The sequence below is a fragment of the Mastigoproctus giganteus genome, chromosome 9 (genome assembly GCF_048544385.1).
Source record: "Mastigoproctus giganteus isolate SK-2022 chromosome 9, ASM4854438v1, whole genome shotgun sequence".
Taxonomy (NCBI): Eukaryota; Metazoa; Arthropoda; class Arachnida; order Uropygi; family Thelyphonidae; genus Mastigoproctus; species Mastigoproctus giganteus.
Window position 1 is genome coordinate 194,569,607 of NC_143583.1, and position 24,090 is coordinate 194,593,696.

At 37.5% G+C, this 24,090-nt stretch overlaps 1 protein-coding gene across 7 annotated transcripts in view; it reads left to right on the forward strand.

Annotated features, from left to right (window-relative positions):
- LOC150080996 (transcription factor AP-2-epsilon-like) overlaps positions 1-24,090 on the forward strand; it is a 392,409-nt gene that overhangs the window by 244,626 nt on the left and 123,693 nt on the right. For 5 of the 7 annotated variants that reach the window (XM_090382049.1, XM_090382043.1, XM_090382044.1 and 2 more), the window contains exon 3: positions 2,848-2,907. The exons of the other annotated variants lie outside the window; for them this stretch is intronic. In XM_090382049.1, coding sequence (XP_090238175.1) covers positions 2,848-2,907 — 60 coding nt within the window. The remainder of the gene's footprint in view (positions 1-2,847; positions 2,908-24,090) is intronic. 7 annotated transcript variants of the gene reach the window in all.

Here is a 24,090-nt window from a genome sequence, read left to right on the forward strand (position 1 = left end):
AAGTCATAAAAGGAATTTTCATTACTGAAATTACATGGTTCCACTACAGTTTCCAAAAAATACTATAACAAATTAGAAATATTTTAAATTTGGATACGGATCCATTAAACTTAAGTTTTATTACAGTGTAGACGTGTGCACACATGTATCTTCACTGCTAGTGAGTAGAAATGCCAGTTGTTTTTTTATGATAATTTTATGCGGAGGGGGACGGAAATTCTTGAGTTTGTAGAATATGATTTAGAAACTATATACGTTTCCAAGGAGGGATGGGAACATCAGTTTTCGTTTTCTTCTCTTCTAGGGATTTTCAAACTGTTGTTGATTAAAATATTAAAGCCCTGCGCTAAAATATTTTAAAGACTAAATAGAGAATCAGATGTTGTCCTAATGCTGAACAAAAGTTTTTTCTTTCTGGAAAACAATAATAAAGGCTGTTGCGTTCAATAGCCAACATAATCACATAGCCATGCACATGTGCTCCCCAATTGTTAGGTGGCTCACCCCGTTCCCACGAGAACAATGCGTTATTACTTGCGTCACTACATTGTTATAGCTGAGTAAGTTTTTGAGAGATGGCATTCACGCCACTGCTTCATGTTTTGTTGTTTGAAGCTGGCCAGATGTAGAAATAGAAGACCAATTTTCAGATTCCATCAATTCCTGGGACGCATACACATAATTCTGAACTGAAATAACGCAAGACGAGGATTTACAAGATTATTCTGTCTTTTAGTGTGGTTGATTTGCAATGCTAACAACAGTAACGACTTGGGTATCTTTACTGTCGTCAGTGCATGGAGAGTGCGCAAAGTTAGTCCATTGCACTTGGCTGTGCTTCTTGAAGAAGGAAGTCCTTCGAGCATATTTTTAAATTTTTACTAATAATTCTCTATTGTCCGTTCCAGAAGAATGAAAACAATTGCCCGAAACCGAAGGTCGTTTAAAAGTAGGATTAATCCAGTTATTTACCAAATACAAATATCTCAGTGGAGTACATTGTGTGCACTGCGTTATCAAAGGTGCTGGGCTCATTCAAAAGTAACAAAAAAAAAAAAAAAAGCATCCCTATTGAGAAAGAAATATGGAATGTATCAACTCATTATCAAATATGGATATTTTCGCAGAGGAGAGACAGTGTGCATGCTGCCATATCCAAAGTAGTAGACTTCAATCTGAAATTAAAAAAAAATAATAAAAAAACTCGCCAGTGAGTGTTTGAAAGGTTAACGAGACGTGCAAACTTTAAACATCTTCGCACGTGCAGAAGTATATTGCGAAATCACAACTGGAAATTGGAAGGTAGATCACGTTTCGCTACTCTGAGATGAACAGGTCATCTTAGTTCCTGTTCGTCTTGAGCCTTTTCTTCTCTTCAATTGAATTCAACTGTGCATTTTTCCTACCACTTACAAAGCTTCGTTATCATAAGAACCTGTTTACGTACAATTCTTCAGAAATATTTGTACTAAACAATTACATTATGATTATCCAAAGTATAATATCGCGTTTTTGATAAGCAATTAGAAATTTTTTTCACAGCTAAGATACGAGAATCTCGATATCAGTAGCTTGGCTTTAGTTACCGTCTCTCTCTCTCTCTCTCTCACAGCTCCTTCCTTCTTCACTTCAATTGAAATAACGAATGAATAAAATATCCGTTTATTCCTAACATACATGGTGACTAGGAGGGTGAATAATATGTCGTATTTACAACGTACACCTCATTTATTAGTACTTCATTATGAGATTATCTAAGAAGTAAAAGTGCAAATACAAGAAATATGATAGTATGAACGGATTATATCTGTACATAAACAAGATCAAAATCTGCAGCATTGTATTTCAGTGAGAAAATTTAGATTAACATAAATAATGAAAATTGATGAAACATACTCACCAGTTAATAAAAGTACTTCATTCCTCTCTTTTAACAATTTTGAGTGCGCAGTTATATACAAGGAGGAAGTTCAGTTATTGTATTTCTTCTGATTCTCTTAGCTAAAATGAGTAATGGATTGCTTGTTACTTTTATAAATTTTTTGATATTCTTTATATCGATGAGTAAAATTAGTTGAATTGTATGTTCTAGCATTCTTCAGTATACACGTATTGGCCACTTTATTGGGAACCCCGAACTGGGTATCCTTTTGATAATTTGCCAAAGAAGAGCAACTATTGCCTAAGCCCTATATGTCGACAAGTAGGTATGCAAAGATCCAGTTGTAAAATGATTCGAGGAGATCACATCGGTGAATCAGACCATTGTTGTCTTTGTCAGTAAAAATGGGACTGAGGATTTAATTCCAGTGCAGATGGAGTTATTTTCAAATCTAATCTGGAGCATTAATATGCTATAAAATTAAAACTATTGGAGGTCACTTGAGGTTTCCTAATGAAGTAGCCAGTATGTGTACTTGTTTTGTGTGAGATTTAAAACAGTTAAATGCACTTCCAACTCGCAATGTTACCTTGCGGCAACACACTGTGGGCTAGAAGCGCATTCCCCTACTGACGTGCTATTACTGTTAAATGTACGTACCCCCTATACACAGTATTAACAAAATTATATTTTACTAGAATTAGAGTGAAAAAAAAAAAAATAAGAAATTGGCTTTCTTTTACAGTAAAAAATTAAACACTTGGAAGTGATTTTAAACAAAAGTATGGAGAAATTGCTGAAATTGGAAATGCAATGTTAGGCAAAAGACGCGGTTAATGACATATCCGCTTCGTCAGGCTTCACGAGTATTTTGCGTTCCTAATAAAGTGGCCACTAAGTGTATACTAACCTGAAAAACTATTGAATGTGCTTTCGCATTAAGAACTGAATAATGTCTTTTATAGCTCGTTAGTTGTCCACTGAGGCCTGCCGATGCAGATCAAGAGACAAGATATGTATTCTGTGTAAGTAGAATTTCGGGTGTTCTTTTAAGTTTTTGAATGTTTGCTTAGTTTTGTTGGCGTTAACATCAATGGCAGATCTTGGTATAAGAAACTAGTGGTTGCATCTTGCGATCTGATTTTTGAAACTTTGTAGTTTCAAAAATCATTAGTTATGATCATTATTATATTTACCGATTTTAAACTTAAAAAGCTATATTCATAAAGAAGCTATAAATGTAATTCTGCACCTTGTTTCTTTCATGCGAAGAAAAACAAAACGATAGTGTATAACAAAGCAGTTGTGGTGCCAGTAATTAAAATTCAGCAGATCTCCATAGTGAATGGCAGTAAGTCGAATCCCTCGATATATCTCGAACTCGAACAATCTCTTCTTAAAACATCCGTAAGATTTTTTTTTTTTTTTTTTTTTTTTTTGTACTCTCCCTTTTCCCATTATTATATGGAGTCAGCGTTTTTATTGTTTTGGCATGCAATTTTTACGGCCGGATGCCCTTCCTGACGCCAACCCCTCACCCTTTATCCGGGCTGGGAATATGCGGTGGTCATTCCCTGACCTGCCGCATTCTCCGTATTTAGTGGGTACGGAGGTGCCTTAAGAATAACGCATTAAAATCGTTAATGAATTTTAATGAATGAAACGAATTTAACGAAATAAATTTAATTCAATTACTCAACATTCTTATTATTTTTGTCCCGTATAACTCTGTTAAAACATGTTTCTGAGCAGGCCAAATCCAAGCATAAATGGACAGGATAGAACGTGCATCAGCAGCACATATATTATTTCATAGGACGTGTATTATCCTTATATTATTTCATGGAACATTTTTTTCTCTCTCTCTCTCTCTCTCTCTGACTTGACTGGCAAAATCACGTAATATTAACTTACTCTGCAACACCTATTTAAAAAAAAAAGTGCCCGTCCAATTCTTCCACGAATTTTGACAAAATCTCCCCAAGTCAGCCACGCAGGAAACTCATGCCAACGTTCTACAACGTGCTCTCGGACGGTAAGCTTCAAAAGATTCAGCCTACTATTACTCCCTCAGATTTTATATTTGCACCCTATAATCCTTGTCTCGCTCCCCAGTCAGAATATTAGTTCATTTCATTTATATATACACCCTTCAATCAAATCCGTTTCCCTCAAAATATCTAGTTGCTAAGCTCTGGAGACCCCACCTAAGCCGCTCCTCATAGAGGCAATGATTGGCGTTCGTCACCAGTCGAGTCTCTCTTCTTTGCACCTTCTTTAGAAGTTCTATATCTTTCTTTAGATGTGACCTCCAGACCTGGATACAATATTCCAATAAATCATAGACCACCATGTGCCCCCTTGCCTTCTTAGGCATTAAACTTCAGCTGCCATTTTTCAGCCCCTACTCTTGCAGCCGGTGCAAATCAATTTGATACAGCATAGTGTGGTTCTGATCGCTAACCACCCTCCTAAATGGTGCATTATAACCTTTTGACGTTTTTGCACCATTAAAACCAAAAATTATCATCTCTCCTAAACTCAAATTCATCAACAAACTGTGCCACTTTCCCGTATCCTTCATGAGTATCATTAAGAAAGATGAGAAACAAGAGAGGTCAAAGCACTTAAGCCCGAGAGGACCCTACTTGCTACTCTAGCCCAATTTGAAAGAATACCCATTTATGCCCACTCTGTCTCCTGTCCTTCAACCACTCCCTAACTTCCCTGTTATCCCGACCTAGTCCGGAGTTATATAATAATCTTTTGAGGAAGCATATCAAAAGCCTTACAAAAATTCAGATATATAATGCGAAAGTAGTTTCATGCATCCAACTGCTTCATGACCTCTTCATAATAATTTACCAGATTTGTCAGCAAAGTCTCCTCTAAATGAAACCATGCTAATACCCATTTAAGATACCATTCTTGTCGAGATGGTCATGTACTGTCTTTAACCATAGATTTTATATCTTACCAACAACAACAACAGAAGTCACAAACTCACTGGTCTGGGATTGGGGAGACATTGACTCTTCTCGAGTTCAAGGGAATAATCCCTGAATTTAGTGATGATCTCATTAACATTATTAATGGTTGGATGCACTCACTTGCTGCCTTTATAACTAGATGTACACTATCCGCCCTGGGACTTTACACTCTCTCAGCGTTAGCAGGTTTTCACATAGGTGCTTCTCTGACGTCATACGTAACCTATGATATCAGAGACAGTTCAGCTCGGTTTCACTATTTTCCCTTGGTACTAATGTGGTTTCAGTAACAAAGATATAATCTCCATCCCGTCCATACTGGATGGGAAAAGCCTGAGTTCGAATCCAGTTAATGAAGTGCTGAATCTTTATGGGATTTTTTTAACAGCGTTGCTGAGTTAGTCAGTCTCGGGAGAGAGTTACATAATTCTTTCTCATTAAAACAATAGTTTTTTATCCAGCAAGCCCATCGAAGAATACATTGAGTTGCAGACAATATACTGAGCCTCAGAACTTTGGCGCTTAAAGCTCAACTTAATACCTACTAATAAACATAATTGCAAAATATCTTCATCAAAAATACTTATTCAGTCTTACCCCGTCAGTACTTTTATTAGATATTTACTTAGTTATCATGTGAAGCAATGTCACAATAGCCTGTAACTGTCCCATGCTCTTTTCTTTCGTCAGTTTAGTCTTTCTGCTCTCTCTTGTCATTCATTTTGGCATCTTTCTTTTGCGGTACTTTTCAACTTCAATTAATGCGTTTGAGGCCTCGAAGATAAATCTCTTAAACACTTCCCATAATGCATTATTATCAAAGAGAATATGGTAGTAACTAATTTCAGTTAATAGAGCTCAAGAAATACCTGATTCAGCAGTATGCAGGATAGCGCCAAAGAGAAAACTAATGACTCATTTGTAGACAAAGTTGATCATTCGGCCTGTAGAAAAGGGTGACAACAAGATGTTTGTAACTGCTGCTAAATTTGGGATTTTTTCTAATATACACTTACTTTCAATTTATCTAGTAAAAAGGATGGAATGTAGAAACTAGCAAAGTACGCACAATCCCTTCGTAAGAAGTAACGAATGAAAAAGTAATCCAGATGCGGACCAATTTGTATTAAAGTGGTTTGCCGGGAGAAGAATATTCCTCGAAAGTCAACACTTATTCGCGAAAATTCTAATAATTTGGTAAAGATCCTTTATAGTCAATCCGGGAAAAATAGTAAGAAAAGTGATGGGAATGGAAAGAGATACTAAGAGGGAGGATTATGTAAAGATTGAGAGGAGGAGTTAAAATTGTAGACAGTGAGACCTGCAGATGATATTGACTTTGATATCTGTTAAAGATGGAAAGGAATAAAAAGGAAATAACTATTAAAGTGGATAAGAGGTTATCAATGGGAAATCCGTTGGCAAGGTGCTAAATGGAAAGAGAGACTAAAATCGGAAAACTGGAAAAAAGAAAAGAAAAAGCAATAGGTAATATAGCCTACAGGAAGCAGAAATTTCCAGAGATAATGAATACTGATTTAAGAGATCTGTTTAATTGTTTTGTATAGAGCATCTTGCTTCAGAAGCTGAGATATGGCCAGTAAAGAAAGGGAGGGATATTATAAGAAGTTAGGCTTTTTAGATGCGGGGTGTGGTTGGAGACTTTGAAAGGGTGAAATGGGCAGATAAGGTTAAAAGTGAGAAAGTATTCGAGGGTACAATAGTACACGTGCTTTGAGTGACCAGGGTTTAAGCCCGTGACGGCTATGCTAAATACGGTGCTGTTCTTGTACTGTTTCTCTCTCCGTGGGCAGGAGCAGCAGTGCGTAACACACGCTTCTTGATTAGACCGGGGTTCGAGCCCGTGAGCCACCAAATATGGAGGATGCGGAAATGTCAGGGAATGACCACCGCACATCCCCGGAGCAATATGGCCTTAGTTGCTAATGCTCCTAAAAACCAAATAACAACTCTCTTGTGAATTCCTCTGACCCGGTCGTCCAGGATTATAAAATTTATTTATAAGGAAAAGAAAGAAAAATTGGGTTGGAAAATACTGAGGGAAGAGACTGGCTAATAGACGCAACTGATGAAAATGTGATGGGCAAGACACGAAGTAGAATTGGAATTTTGGATGATTTGACAGAGTTAAAGGTCTACAGAAGATGATGAAATTCAATTCTGACTGTCATTGACTTGCCATGTGGCAGAGAACTTACTGGTGATAAGTGGGTGGCTACTGAATTCCCGAAAAAAAGAGATGACATCGTTGTTCGAGATTTTTGTGAAGAAAACTCAAATGTTAGTGATGCTGTCTGCAATGAGCGCAACATCTGAAATTCTAAAAAAAGATGAGTTTATTTTACAAATGTTAGCCTGATACAGCAAACCTCTTGCTGAATATTTTAAATGAAGTGAGTGTATAAATTAAGCTTACATTATTATACAGTTCTGTAGCTATAAAACAATTTTTTTATTTAGTTAAAATTTCAGTGGTAAAACAACATATGAATACAGTCTATTATAGTTTTGCAGATTTTTTTTTATGCAATAACTTAATTTTTAATAGAAAAGCAACAAAACTGAGTAGAATTTTTCGATAACCTGAATTGGCTTTCGTGTCCTTTCAACTTCTAGTTATCGAGAACGTGTACTTACTGTAATTTACAAGTAATACCGAATTCATTTCATTGAAAAAAAAAAAAAAAAAAAAAAGTGGTTTGCAAACCTCAAACTGGCCACGAGAAGTTACTAGTTAACGCTGTTTCTAGTTTGGGGAAAGTCTTGGCACCTGATATATAGATAGTCATTCCAAATACCGAATGAAAAGGTCTGCATTATAACCTGTAAACATGACAATTTTTATGGGCTTTATTCACACCGTGACCGAGTTAGTCAGTCTCCGGCTGGGGCCGCACCTGTTTTAACCCCTGGAAACTTGGTTTTCCATAGGAGAAAACCCACCATCTATTTTAATACACGCAAGTTTATGGACATATAATACCTTGATGCCTCGTAGGCTTTGCTGAAAAAAAAAGAAAAAGTGTTCTAAACAATCCAAGAAATGAGTAAATAGACTCGCGCCTCTTACTTCTCCTCCCCAACAGGAGAAAGAAGGAAAAAAATACAAAACAAAACAAAAAAACTCATTCGTTCGTGAAAACAACATTACCAAGAGAAACTGTTACTGCTTCGGCCTATCTTGAACAACATGCACGTGCACCTGTTTCCTCCCCACTGTCCATCCCGCCTTCCACGTGTGACAGGACAGGTCTGCTACCCTCCCTCCCTCCCTTCCTTCTTGCTGTACGTCTTTCGCCTCCAAGTTCCGTGTTGCTTTTAATCCTCCGCCATTTTTATAAACCGCACTTACCCATCCTACCGATCCGGATGCCATCCCACAGCGGCTGTACTGTCGGTCAGTGACCTGCAGCAAATTCCTCGGTACACCTGACGATAGCTTAGACAGTGGGGATTACAACGCTGTATTCCCGAGGAAGTTTTGAAGGAATATGTTTTTAATGTCATCACTATGTTCTTTATAATATTTGTCCGCTTCACCCCTGGGAGGGGAATCGAAACCCCTTAAGGTAACGATGTATCTCCATAGCAGTAAGTGTTGAGACAAATCACCTACATTATGAGTTACTGCTAATAGCTCCATTACTCACTAGATGTCGCTTTTGCTGTCCTTATGACTGATGGTGTCTTACGAAAACAAAAGGGAGGTGCCGCATCCCGTGTCTGCGACATATCATTAACAGGACTGTAAAAATAGTTCTGTATTGGATAATGTGGTCTTATTCGTTAGCATATGACCTATACTTGACCTGCACACTGATATTATAAACACTCCCCTCTTCCGTGCTGGAGTTTATGGCTGCAAGATAAGAATGTTAGGAAGTGGCTAGCTCTTTTGTTGCTGCAGCAAATGAACATTGATGATCATTTCCGCAAGGATGAAGGCGTTCTTTTACCTTGATAAATGGAGAGAAGAGAAACGTTATAATACAGATAACATTAGGTAGAAACAGTTTGACCGTTTATTTTGAATATTATCTTCATATCGGCCCCTCCCTGGAGAGAGAGAGAGAGACAGACTATCAACAAGTTTGAAGTGTTTCTATCTCTGTGCTCTTTATCATAGTGAATCAGTAAGTTAAACACAAAATACAACTTACTACGCCTTCATTTATGAAGCAGAAAAATAAATCTTTAAATTATTTTAGCCAGGCTTTGCCCTTTCCACCGGAAAGATAATAAGTTGGCAAAAGTTGGAAATGAAATGTTTCGTTTGATGGGTTTCATTAGCGCCAAATAGTCAAACAAAAAGAAAATTAGTAATGCATGCTCGTGCCGGGGCCATACCTTAAACCAGAAAAAACTATTATTATATAATCGATAGTTCGCATTTATTTTACCACAGCAGCGTTTCATTTTCTACGATTGTAGGGAAATAACAGCAAAAGGAAAGGAGAACACATAAGCCAAAGGGTTTTCAGGAAGTATTCCCTAAGAAACCAGATACAAATAACTATATAAAACTTGTACTATTTCAGAACTGTACAGGTATTGTTCAAGAAACAGATCGCAAATAAATTTGAATTTTTATATACATTTCTATTGAAATGTACATAATCAATTAAGAATATAAAATATCCCTTCCTGCAAACTGGAGGATTAAGGAGAAGAGAAGCGACCCACGTGTGTTACGCAGTTTAAAATGTTATGTAGAGTTGTCTTGGTATTGCACTGCTCCATATAAAAAGCACTGCTGTAGTGAAAAAGTATATTGCTTTTAATTTAAAGTGTATGCCACTACCCAGACTCGAATTTCGAACCTCTTGAAATTAATGTGGGAAAACTCACAACCTTGACTTGCTCTGGGTAGACAGACAGGGCTACCCAGATCCGGATATCGGCTTTTTTTTAATTTTTTTTTTTTTTTTGAGATCTCACCGGTAGGCAGGTAGGCATTGTGAAGACCTCGACAACCCAGTAGTAACGAGATATGAACATTTGCATTTGTGACCATTGCACATTTATTACTTACATATCAGTGAAACAACTGCTATACCTTACTAAAAATCCAGGAATTGATAAGATAGAAGTAGATCGTGGGGTTATTATTTTCAGGAAGGGTTGCATTTTTTGATACCCACTCCATTTTAAAAGTATATCGCATATGTGTGTGTTTTAATTGTGGTTGAACACCGTCCAGAGCTGTCGAACTGTGTACCACGAATTTCTCCAGGCGTGCAGCGAGAACAGGAAAAACCATTCAGTACAGTTCCCGTTAGGTATACCACAAATATAACTACTAAAGTGCATTTAATCCGGTGGTGATCACTAAAGCTTGTCTACTTCTATTACAGAAGTGGACAAGCTTTAGTAATTTCAAGAGCCGCACAAGATACTCTTCGAACGTTTAAAAGCTATACAAGGTAACATTCAAACGCTTAAAAAGCCGCTAGTGAATTTTATTTAATAAAATTCTCGTGCAAAGTAAAAATCTACTTTTCAGATCGAGCCATTCAAAATCTAGATTTTCAAGCTTCGTTTCAGCTACATTTAGCATGTTCATTAATCAGAGCCGTAAAGAAGGCATGAAAGACAGGGAATTTTCCAAGGCGCATTACAACGTGGGGCACAAAAACATAGGATTTAAAAATATAGTGTGTGTGTGTCTTCTGATCTGTAAAGGTTACGTAACTTCTAGTTTAGACATAAATAAATATGAGGTGTGGCAATAAAGTTCCTTGACTGGTGCAATAAAGAGAACACAAAGCGAAGGAGCTCAAGGATAGTTTCATTTTTATTCAAAGTAATCACCCCCTGATTAAATCCACTTATTACACCGTTAAGTTTCCGAAAAGAGTCAGCAAAGGCGTCCAAAGAAGCGATGTCCAGTTCGGCGGTTACGTTTTTCCATATGTCCTCAACATCTTGAAATCTCTTTTCCTTTGAGGCACCAAATACGGAGGATGCGGAAAGGTCAGGGAAAGACCACCGCATATCCCCGGAGCAATATGACCTTAGTTGCTAATGCTCCTAAAAACCAAATAACAAACCAACCAACCTTTGAGGCAGTTTTCACTTTGGAAAAGACGAAGTCCGCTGGCGTTAGATCTCAATGTTTAAACAAACCGTTTTATTAAGAAAACCACGAATAATTTTTTTCCCCTTTAGGCCCTAGCCACTGAAATCTCAGGACCTGCTAGCTGGATGGGTAAAGTGCCTGACTGGCAACCCAAAGGTCGCGGGTTCGAATCCCGTCTCGGGCTTGCATCAGAGTAGAAAATGCAAAAACGCTTGGGAGGTGCAATATGGCCACAGAAGCCGATGCGCCAACAACTAACAAAAAAAAAAAAAAAAAAAAAGACCTTCCAGAGTACAATTAGTCTTATTGGTACACCCGGCCGGCGTCTCCGTCGCTGGGTATGGTAACGTCGGGCCGCACTAAGGGCCCGGCGGCTAACAGGCCGGATGAATGGGCACTACATTCTACATAACCCACACACTGTCAAACCTCTGGCATTGACAGGGCACAGAGAACGTACGCGGAGATGGGAGAAATCCCAGGAGCCGTTATACCCTCAACATACCCAATACTCAATGGCGTTAGATCAGCAGAGTAGGGTTGATGGTTGATCTGTACAGTACTATGTTTCGTCACAATAAGTGAAGATATTTCTGACAAAATATTTTGAGGCCACAATTTCTCTCGAAATTGTGGCCTCACCCGGGAAATGCACTTCAATAGTCTTTGAAGCAAATGTATACGTAGAACGCAGTACTGACTTTCTTACCCTTCGGGTACAAATCCTTGAAAATCACACCGTCTCATGAGAAACATGATCAGCATCGTCTTGATCTAGGACTTCTGTAAACGAAACTTTTTGGTTCTTGATGATGATTTTAAAGTCCGCTACATGCGCTGACACTTCGTCTCTGGGTCGCACTGAAACACCCAACACATCTTCACTGACAATACAGCCAAGGAAATTAGGATTGTAATAAGCCTGGATGAAGTCGTTGCATGAGGACACTCTTGTTGCTTCTGCTCTTCCGTGAGGTTGTATGGCACAAATTTTGCAGGATCTTTTTTTTTTCTCCTAAATCTTCACGCAGAATTTAACGAATTGTCTCCTTATTCATATCCAACTCATCAGCCACCATTTTGAGGATCAAATGACGATCACTTGCCACAATTTCCCAAAATTTTGCACTCTGTCCTCATTTCGAGAGATTGACGGACGCCCACTTGTTTGGTCATCGCGAACATCCTCACATCCGTTTTTGAACTTCTTCAAAAGAAGAAGAAAATGCCATTCAAACACATGGTACGACTTAACGTTTATTCACCATAAACAATTTTTAACATTTCATATGTTTCTATTGTAGATTTTCCCAGTTTTTAAAACAAAATTTAATATTCGTTCGTTATTCCACTGCAAAATCGTGACATGGAACTTTAATGCTGCTAACGAAACTGGTTGTGTTACTTGGACAATCCTTGTACCACCATCTGTTGAGGGAAGTTTGAATTACAACGTGCCACTTCCGTTTTTGGAATTCCACAAAATAAGCGAGTGCAATATGAATTTTGTAAAATTTATTTACTTATTTATTCATTGTTCTGAATAACCTAGTTAAACTTCTTTTTTTAAGTAACTCACCTCAAAAATCTGCATAACTGATGATTTTTATAATATTAGGAAATGATTAAAATAATAAAGATGAAATATTTCTGTTAATAGCTAAACGACATTGCCCATATTGAAATGCATTTTAAATCGAAACTGTCACTCTTAATAATAAATAAAATAAAATAAAGAACTTCCGTTTATAAGCTACAAAGAAAATCAAGAATTCAAAAAACTAAAACTTTATATTACAATATAAAATGGCATAAAGTGAACCACATCTTTCGACGAAAAAAAGTGAAAATGAATTGTACATCGAAAATAAGTGGTTCAATTCTTGCTATTTTATATTCTAATATTATATTCTAATTTATAACTTTCTTTGTGGGTTATGCAATGCATTCTTTATTTTTTATTATTATTTTTTTTTTTAAGGGGTGACATTTCCTGCTTGTACAAATTTCAAAATGGAAAATGTTCGCTTACTAGTTATTAGCGGACGTAGTTTGATTTTTATTTTAATCTTTCCTGATCAACATAATTATGCAGATTTTTTTACGTGAATTACTTAATTAAAAGAGAAGTTTAACTAGAATTACTAGATTATTTAGAATGATAGCACATGGTAAGTAGAAGATCGTTTCAGCTCTAAGTAAAAGGAGTATTCATTATTTATTTATAGGGGAAGGGGGCGGCCGCCAAATTTTTATTTGGCCCCGGAATATCCAGTTAAGGCTCTGTCATTAATAAATATAAATAAGGTAGCATCACGAAGTAAAATTACAGGAAAAACATTGCTAATATATACATTAAAATAATAATAATGATTATAAATGAATTTTCGTGGTCAATTTCATATTCAGTCCTCATTATGATCTGTAAAACTTGGATAAAAAGAGATGCTTTGGGAAAGAAACCATGCCTTACCCTTTCGCAAACATTACATGACCCTGCCAAGATAGATGGCCTTTAAGTTAAAAGCTACTATAATCATATGGATGTTATATGACAATATAAAGTTGACTACATATATTTAATGGCAATGTTGTATATATAGTTTTCAAGTTATGAAAAAGTTAGGACTTGAGGAGTTAAAAACAAAAGACACGATTTTTTTTTTTTTTTTTTTTTTTTTGTGAATTTTTGATATTTTCTTAAGGCAGGACACAACTGCCCGCACCGCATATTTCTAGATGAATAAAAGTTGGAAACAATGCGGGAATTTTTTTTTTTTTTTTTTTAATGTCAACAGATATTAAAATCATTAAATATTTAGTTGCTGCTCGCAGGTTTCATTTCTTGAAGTATTATTTTTAGGGATGAATTTTTCCAGTCCATGTCTGTCTGAGAACTGAAGTTGAAGTCCTTTGGGCTTAAACAAGAGATTTCCTCCTCCCCAGAGGATCTGAAACCCTTTGTCTCATTTATCATAATTTGTGCAGTATAATTCGCATTCCACAAAATTTCAAACTTAGATATAATCATCAGCTTTTTCCATTTGAATTTCCCACTGAAGGATTATGGTCACGCACTTATGCCACATAGTCTAAAACAGTTTTCTCGACAAAATTCAAACTAGAGAAGTCAAACCAACACCTTAAGATAGCTGATTGGCAGGGTCTCCTCGATAACTAGTCCTTAGTTTTCCATATACCTGAAAACAGCCTTTATCAGAAAGCAAAATGCCTTCAGAAAATAGAGGAAAAGTACATCAGCAGGAGATCACATTTAAGAAAAAAAGAGAGGCGGCCCATTTCATCACATTAAAAAGGCAAGCTCATTCTTGTAGGATTCTCACTTACCTTTCACAAGTCAAGCGGAACTGTGTCAAACAATCCCATAACTCTATTCTTGATGAACATGCCTTCTTTGAGTTGTCTGAAAATACATTTGATGAGCCGATACATCTGTACGGTACTTACACCCTATGAATACCTTTCCCATCAGCAGTTAAGGAGTGATTTCGAGAGATCATATCATTGCAGTAATCCAAAAAATCCCAAATAAGGCGACAGTCAGCCCAAAATTATTAATTACATTAAAATTATACACCATATATGTCCACGTGAGTAGCACCCACACCGTGTGGAAAATACCCGAGTTCGGCTCCAGCAACTTGATGAGAAATTGGCCCTTTTCACAATGTGATTGAGTTAGTCGGTCTCAGCGAGAATAGCGTGGTTTTTTTTTTTTTTTTTTTTTTTTTTTCTCCCGGAAACTCTGGTTTTTCGTTCACAAACAGAAAATCGACCACAGAACACACGCAATTTACAGAAAATGGAGCGGTATAGCCTTAGTCGCTGACCCAGGGACTCACATCTGGTGAGTATGGATTTGGCACACCCAGGGAGCTGAATATCATCATTCTTCTCTTTCTTGGTGATTCCCTTCTCTCTCTCTCTCTCTCTCTCTCTCTCTCTCTCTCTCAGGGTAATTCAGAATTTTTTTATTATTATTATTATCTATTTTTTTTTTTTTTGCCTGGTGTAGCATAAGCCTCAGGCTTCCTTGCACCATAAGGCTAATAATAATAATGATGCTCCTAAAATCCTACTACAACAACATGACATATAATTATTTCAATTGTAGTCATACATTAAATAATAAGTGGAAATTACTTTTTGTGGTCATTTTAATATACAGTCCTCATAATGATCTGTTTAAACCAGGTAAAAATATATCTTTTGGGAAAGAAACCATGCCTTCCCCTTTCTCAAACATTACATGAATAAAGACAATTGTTTGTGAATTTTTGATATTTTCTTAAGGCAAGGCAAAACTTCCTGTCTTCCTGTTTTTCCTGTCATTTGCATGATTTGATTACATTCAGAACCTATGTAATCGATACTCTTCCACATTTTTCAGAAATCTTTAACACGGCTACAGTTCCAAGAATCTGTAAGAGTTACTTTGTTAAACCAGTTCCAAAAATTAAAATCCCAAAGTGTTCAAAAGATATGGTCACTACTCAATGTCTGAAAAAGTTATCCACGCAACAGTAATCGATGAGTGTTTTAACTATAGACCTCCCTATCTGCATGCAGTAATGGAAGATCCACAGCCACCAACCTTTTAGATACCCTTTTCCGTATAGAAAAGGTTTCAAAGTGAAGTTGCAACTTGACGTTTTGCTCCTTGATATCGAGGAACAACGTTATTCGACATCACTGGCGACCTCTTGAAAGCGCTGGCATCACTCATTCAACACAGTCATCTCCAAGTTGCATATCAGCACTTCCACATAGGTTACATAATTTGCAGATGTGTCCTATAAGCGGGCATCCATCCTCAATTGTATTTGCAGCTGCACTAGAACTTTTTCTGTCGGTCAACCAAGACTTCCTCAATATGCCGATGATTTGAAATTATTCATCACTTCAGGAGATGCAGACACCTCCCAGTTGATCTATGAAGAAATAGCACAGAAATTCACACTCTTTAAAGAATACCTACATTCTATTTAATTATAAATATAATGTAAGCATTTCGAAATACCAGGGTTCAAATTAACATGGTTTTATCGAATGAATATATAGAAATGGATTCCAAATTACTTTGGGATTGGCCAGTTGATCACACCTGCTCCAGTGATAGACGTTTGAGCCTCTGTCAAACAATTTTATTCTAATTATAAAATTTGGTCTGAAGTTTTTTTTTTTTTAATGCACAATTCATCAGAAAACGCAATATTCAAAAACGCTACAACTGGCAGACAATGTAAGATGAAAATTGGCATAAAGATATAAAACTGAATTTTGCTGTTGAGAAGTGAACGAGCATTCTAAATTCTTCAGCCCAGATACCGAAATTTTGTTTCTAAAATTTTTTTCCATTTAAATCGAAATGAACTTGATCAGACATGAAGTAGTGTTACGACATTTTGATTGTCTTCAAAGACGTTTAGTGTGGTTTGACAGTAACAAAAAACGAGCAGTTCAAAGAGATGGATCAGAAAGTACTTCGGGATTAATCAATTGACCACACCTGTTCTATGATATAAGTTCGAGAACCACTGATCTTAAGAAAATGTATGGTATATTTCGTGCGGCCTCTCAACACTTTTTGACAGATAACAAAATCTGAACAACTCCTCGTTCAGATTTTGTTATCTGTCAAAAATTGTTGAGGTTGCAGTTGTTCTCATATAAACTCCTACTTACCAAGTAGGAGTTTATATAGGAACAACTGGAAATTCTTGTGCAGTCCTGCTGAAATTTGTTGCTGACGTTTTTGTGGATTTAGAGCTTTGCTGCTGGGCTTATTACTGCTGCTTTTTTTTTTTTTTTTTTTTTTTTTTTTTTTATTGAAGTATGATCCAGTAGTTTAAATCTGTTGGCAGAGCTGATGATAGTTATTTTTATTTATTTAATTTATTATTTTTTTTAATCTTTCCTGTATACCACACAGATGTTTGAATTTCTGGTACAGGAGGAAGTAGTATAAGACTATTATTGCAAAAAAAAAAAAAAAGTAACTCTCATATTTACTCCTATTCAGATTATTAATATAAACAACAGTTTATCATTTTTTTTATTGTAATTTTCCTTTTGTAAATAAATGAGAAATTAAGGAATAAATAAGCATTGCGAAATCAGTGATCTGTAAACAACACAAACTATCTGTTTTTAATTGTGAAATATATTCTACTACACTACAAATAGCACATTAACATTCCGTCGTCACAATAGAAGTGGATTACCGAAGGCCGGCTACTTTTTGTTCATTATGAACGTTCATGGAGTACCAATTATTGTGCACTAATAGCTACTTTCGCCTTCCTTTTGATGTCATACATCCGCCACTGTTTCCTTTAAACAGCTCGACTAAGGTTAATTGTAAATTCAAATTTATAGAAAAATCATTATTAAATTCTCATCACAGGTGAACGATTCTGTCTCCCTGGTCTACGTTCGAAGGAAGTCTGTTATAAAAGGGTCAATGGGCCTTAAATGGCTTTATTTTCATAATTTCCTTTGGTCATGTTCACTCGTAGCCTAGAAGCCTTTACGGACTACAGCAATTCTGTACCTTCTGGTATTTATATTAAACATTCTAATATAAATAACATCATTGAAATCACGCGCCGTCCAGTGTAGAACGTTTTCGTGGCAAGATATTGCATTTTCACTTTAATGGGTGGGAAGGGCCCCGCAAAAAAAACCAAAAAAAAAACCAATGACTATCTACAAGTAGGATCATCATTTTCCTCCCAATCTGTCCTTTGTCCATTCTGGCAAGAATCAGGAAACGAATTCGCGTATACAAGTGAATTTCTCTGCACATTATTTACTAAAATGAGTCGGGGCAGTTCATCCTTCCATGTTATTCGTAGCCTTCAACTTCGTTTGTCGATGGGCATCTCCTCCGAATTGAGTAAAGATATATATATATATATAATGCACTCTTTTTTTTTTTTTTTTTTTTTTAATAGAACAAGCACGAACCAATAGTACTTAGTTGCCGTGCATAGGCTGAAGACGGTAATTTTGAGGAAATACCTATGAAAGGAGGTTGCTCAAGAAGACAGAATCTAAATGAATAAACGAGGAAGAAGAAAGGTTCTGTGAATTTTATTTGGATAGTAAAAGAATGGTGACTGGTTGCAGCACGTGTTCGAACTGCTTTGGAACAGATAGCGGGAATTAAGACAATTCGGAACAATCGTGCCCATGGAAGTAGCTATAGAAAAGGTGTGCGCAGCAGAAACAGAATGCTTATGAGAGAGTAGAGAGACTTTTTAGAGACGAGTGATTAATTAACTTAACTGCCCTATTTTGAATTTGAGGGATACAGCCTCAGATGTGGGAACAATATTCCATGGTAGGGCTGATTTGCGATTTGTACAGAGTGGACAGCAATTTCGAAGAAAAGTAACACAGAGAAAGATAAAACTCAGTTTTTTAGATGCAGAGGAAACAATATTTGTAATGTTTGTTTGTTATTTGGTTTTTAGGAGCATTAGCAACTAAGGCCATATTGCTCCGGGGATATGCGGTGGTCATTCCCTGACCTTTCCGTATTTGGTGGTCACGGGCTCGAACCCTGGTCTAAACAAGAAGCGTGTGCTAAGCACTGCTGCTCCTGCCCACCTGGCTACGGAGGCGCCAATATTTGTAATGTGCTTATGCCAAGCGAGATTACAAGTCAGGGTAATCCCCAATAGAGATATATATGATATTGCCTAGAAATCGGACTGTCATTGAAGATAAGCATAGGAGCAGAAGAATCCTTTTTGCAAGATATAAGACAGGACTGAGTTTTAGAAGGATTAAAATCAACTGAGTTACTTTGGTCCACTGGAGAATTACCTGGAGATCAGCATTTAAGGAATTGGTAGTGGATATTCAAGAAGTTTAAGACGTTTTGTGCAAGGGAAATGCACTTTGATTGTCTTCAAACTGGAAGGTAGAATACAATGTGCTATCATCAGCAAAACTATGGATGGAATTTCCGGTCAATGGAAGAAGATCATTAATATTCAAGAGGAAAAGAGTGGGAGAAAGAACCGAACCTTGAGGAACACCTGCATTAGTGGAGAAGTTAGCAGACAGAGCCATCTACCATCACCCGCAATGAGGGGTCAGAGAGAAAACTGGATACCCAATTACAAAAAACAGTTGGCAAACTACAAAATAGAAGCGTATTTAGAAGACCTTTTATGCTGAACACGATCAAAAGCCTTTGAAATGTCAAGAGCAACTGCTTGAGTTTCCCCAACCTTTTCCATTGAATCTGTCCATAGAGGGGTAACATAAGCCAGAATATCACCAGTGGATCGACACTGACTGAATCCATACTGGCGATCACTGATCAGATTGAAGTTTCTAGATAGTCTGAGTTGGGAGTTAATAGAGTTCTCCATTTCTTTAGAAAGAGTAGAATGGAAGTTCAATGGGACAATAATTGAATGGGAGGGATTTATAACCCTTTTTTAGGAACTGGCTGGATATGAGCAAATTTTCAAGCAGAAGGGAAAACACCTTTGGAATAAGAAAGTGAAAAAAGGCGACGCATAATAGGAGCAAGTTTAGGAGCACAGGTTTTGAAAATAAGTGGAGAAATACCATCAGGATCTGAAGAGCTTTCTTATCATCAAGATTGTTCAAAATCATTCTGACATCCTTTTTGAAGGAAGACTACAAGAGGCATTGAATGGAGTGTACTACGAATAGCAGGTGGTTTATTAAGACCGTCAGTACATGAGTTAGAAGAAAAGTAGGATGCTAACAGTATCAGTGCGTACATATGCACAAGTACCACCTTTGAAGCGAAAAGAATAATGCAGAGAATAATATGAACAACTGAGAAGGGCAGTGGTTAAATCAACTTATAATTGAGAATCTGTCAGAAAGAGTACATGGAGTTTGGCATACTGTAAGTGGAAATAGACATCATTGAGACTGGAACTGAGACCACGTATATTTATGAAATGAATGAGGAAGTGTTTAGGGGGTTTAGATCTTTTCGCAGATAAATTTGTTCTATTAGTTTGACAATTCATGGTGTACTCCGTAGTAAGAAAAAGTTGGGAGTCATGCTGTATGAAGTAATGAAATTCTTGGATATGGCGTACACATGGCAAGAATGACCCAGCTCCTTGGCAGAACGTGGTCTCGACAATATCCTCCGTGTGCACACTACTCGGACTCCCTCCAGTCACTATCTGGCAGAGTAAAGGCAGCGAGATTATGCACTAGCAGCTACGGAAGCCTCCTAGAGAATAACCAATAAGTTCGGTCCGGTGGACTATCTAGCGGCTGGCCTGCGAACACCGTTTTAGAGCTGTACCCTCGAAATGTAAGGAAGATTGGATCTCGCCAGGATGTCCATCATAACCTCACTCCATGACAGAAGAGATGGTGGTGGTGGTGGGGGGGGGGTTACGGAGCTTTGCTCTGGAAACTAAACATGGATTCCGCCACTCTAAGCCTCCAATAAGCAGAGTAGAGGTATTGCACCGGTAAACGAGAGTCATTACCACCTAGTATTGCCTGGTAACACAGAGGGACACCACAACTCAACGCCTGCTTACGTTTGTTCGCACCTGGCTGGTCACCTCCAGTATACTAGGTGCCGTATACCCAACTAATAATCCGTATACCCAACTAATTACTAATAATCCCAACCTCGCAAGCAGAGGATTTGGCTCTCACAGACCGACCGGACTTTGCCAAAATTAGGTCCACTTAACTTTGCGTGTTACCCGAATATCAGCGTTTTAGACTCCCAGGTAGCAAGCGCGCTAGACGCACCTGAGAGATAGCACATTTAAAACCACTGATCATTTAAATGTCAACAGAAACAAAAATAACAAGACAAAGCCCTTCTGGGAGACTAACCTAACCCCAGTTCTGTAAAATAGTTTCTGGCGATCAACTTCTCTCTTACTTTACCTCTGTTGACACTTAAAAGATCAGTAGTTTTAAACTGAAAAATCTGAGTGCATTAAAACATACATTTAATATTCTTTTTTAGAAAATAAAAGGGGAGATTCACTTCTACACTTCACTTGTACAAGCGAATTCGCTTCCGGATTCTAGACGCAAGTGGACAAGCGCACGACTGGTAGAAAAATGATAATGCTATTTATCCATACATATAACAGTTTTTTTTTCTTTCCCTCTTTCTTTCTTCCCTTTATTTTATTTATGTTTTTTTTTTTTTTTTTCCCCTTATACCCAGTATAAGAGAAAATGTATTTTACCGTGAAAACATTCTGCCGTCGACCAGTTCGTGATTTCATTAATTTAAATGATATTTCTTTTTCCCCAGAACTGCTTTAATCATATTCTTTATGTAATATAACTGAATAAATATAATACCAAGGTGCAGAATTGCCATAGTTCATAGCGACCATAGGATAGAAGCAGCTCTCAGCGTAAAAAGTTTTACTAGACGGAACGCTCGTCAAGACAATATGTGCAAAAGGCAGTTAACGCGTATACCTGACATTACCGGTATATATGACGAACCGGAACGGTATTCTGAAGCCATTCCAAGCCATGGTCAGCACTAAACGTTACTGAATGAAATTATGAAAATAATACTATTTAGCTTCACTTGATCTCTTGGGCCTTTCTTATAACATATTTCCTCCGGATGCAGACAACAGAGAGCCAAAATAAATTTATAAATTCTCTTTTTATACTCAGAGACAACACGCGGTTAGAGGAGTTCACAAGATAGAGAATACGAGATCCCTGCCGTAGTTAGCAGTAAAGGGATTGATCACCCAGTCAGTCAAAGCACGTGTACTTACGCTCTCTAATGCTTGACCACTAGACTACGGATCTTTCACTTGCAACGAGCATTTAATATAAATGACTCTTCTGTAAATTTGAGATTACGGTTAACCTTAGTCGATCTATTTACAGAAAACAGTGCGTCAGAACATTGGGGGAAAAAAGAGAGAAAAAAGTGGTTATTAGTGCAAGACAGTTGCCGTAGCTCATTATTTTCGGCCTACTGAAAACATCATTTAATACAGGACTATGTGAACTCGTAACTTCCTAGGGTGGATATGATCGACCTTCGTTCCAGAGCTCACACCCCTCCCTGCCATCAAAATCCATTATTTATCCCCAAATAACTCACGGGGAGGATCAGTGTTATACCTCATCCATCTTATTCTACAGAAATTTGGGCGTCCCCAACAAAGAAAAATGAGAGATATGTGAACGATGATACTGACTCAACCATCACGGATGGGGTGTGCTATGTGCACATGAGCTATGGATACATGATAATTTGTCACAAGGTCAGAAATAATCAAGTCTGTTGCTAAACTACATTACTGCTAAAAGCCTAAGGAACAGAGACGCGAGTACATTTTTTTTTTTTTTTTTTTTTTATTCAAATAAAAATAGCACCAAATATTACTCCGTACCCGTAAAGGAACTGCGTACATTCTGTTAGGAAATGAAAATTGGGTAACCAGTTAAAAACAGCTCCCCCCCCCCCCAACATTAAAATTGTTGTATGTAGACAAATTGGCCTTTAGTACTAGATTCCATAGCAGATAAACAGACAAATTCTGTATGATCCAGTAAAGTTTTAATAATAAACGACAAATGACATGTAGCTTTTAGGGTTAAATGGACTCCTTCTTCAGCAAAATTCTAACATGATAAAGACGTTACAGACAAATTTAATAGATACAGAGTTGTGCGTGCATGAGATTAAACATTCAACTATTGGGGTGCAGCTCATTGTTGTTGCACGGACGTGTGTGGATTTGCTGCCAGCGTTTATGCAGTTTCAAGATAGTTGCAGCAATTTATAGTTCTTGAATTGCACGAGATGTTAAGCGACTCTAGCCAGAGGCAGTGGCGAAAGTGCCGGGATTGGTCAATCACTTCATAGTTACGCTTGGGATTAAGGTAATGGTAGTTCGACCAGAAGTGTTCCGCGATTGTGGATTGGTCAGTCTCACCAAGGTGAATTGACCTGTCGTGCTTTGCAAGGCGGTCTTGAAGCCGTCCCGAGCTCTCCCCTATGTAGCAGCTGCCACAATCTTTGCGAGTTATGTTGTATACCACACCGCTGCGCAAAAAAGAGGTGATCGGAGTCTTCACGTTAGAAAGCAGAGAACGCAAGCTTCTACCAGGTAGTTGCAAGCATTTTATGCGGTTTTCCAGGAGGATTTTTGAAATCTGGCCAGACATGCCTGGAGAGTAGGGAATTTAGGCGGTAGGTATATTGTCATGCGTTGATGACGGTCTCGGGTGGATCCGAATAATGAGGTGTTACGTTTGGTAAGTTTTGTTGTACATTGCCGAGACATGGCCGCTGAAAACTAACATCAAGAAACTAGAAGCATTTGTACGTGGACGTACAGAAGAATGTTAGAGGTACCATGGACAGCAAGGATGACCAATGAGTGTCCTGCACAGAATTGGAAAAACCCGTGAATTGTTAAGAATGTAAAGGAAAAAAAAACTGCTTATCTTGGACACCTGATGTGGAACAACAAATATGCAATTCCACTGCTAATTATTGGGAGAGAATGGAGGGCAAGTGAAAGCCTGGAAGAAGACGCATATCATGGCTAGATAACATCAAGATTTAGACGGGACTGAACACCGAGCAGTTGTTCAAAGATATACCAGAGACTGAGAAACATTTTCCGTGGTGGACGCCGACCTCCGTTAGGAGATGGCACGTGGAGAAAACAAGCAGTTGCTCTTGACAGTTCTAAGCTTTTTGATCGTGTTTTCTTTAGGTCTTCTAAAACAGCTCACTTCTTATGGTCTGATTGACTTTTTTTTTTTCTTTTTTTTTCTTTTTTTTTTTTTTTTTTTTTTTGGGGGTATCCGGTTTTCTCTCTGACCGCTCAATGCAGGTGATGGTAGATGGGTTGCCTTTCTTTCAGCTTCTCCATTAATACTTTGGGGAAACCGAAGTTTTTTTTTCTTCCATTCTTTACCTCTTGTATATTAATGGCCTTCTTCCACTGACTGGACATCGTATCCTTAGTAGATCATGACATTACACCTTCCAGTTTAAGAAGTACCATGCTCTGCATAAAGTGGCCTCAACTTCTAGAACTTCCACCACCAATCTCCAGATAATT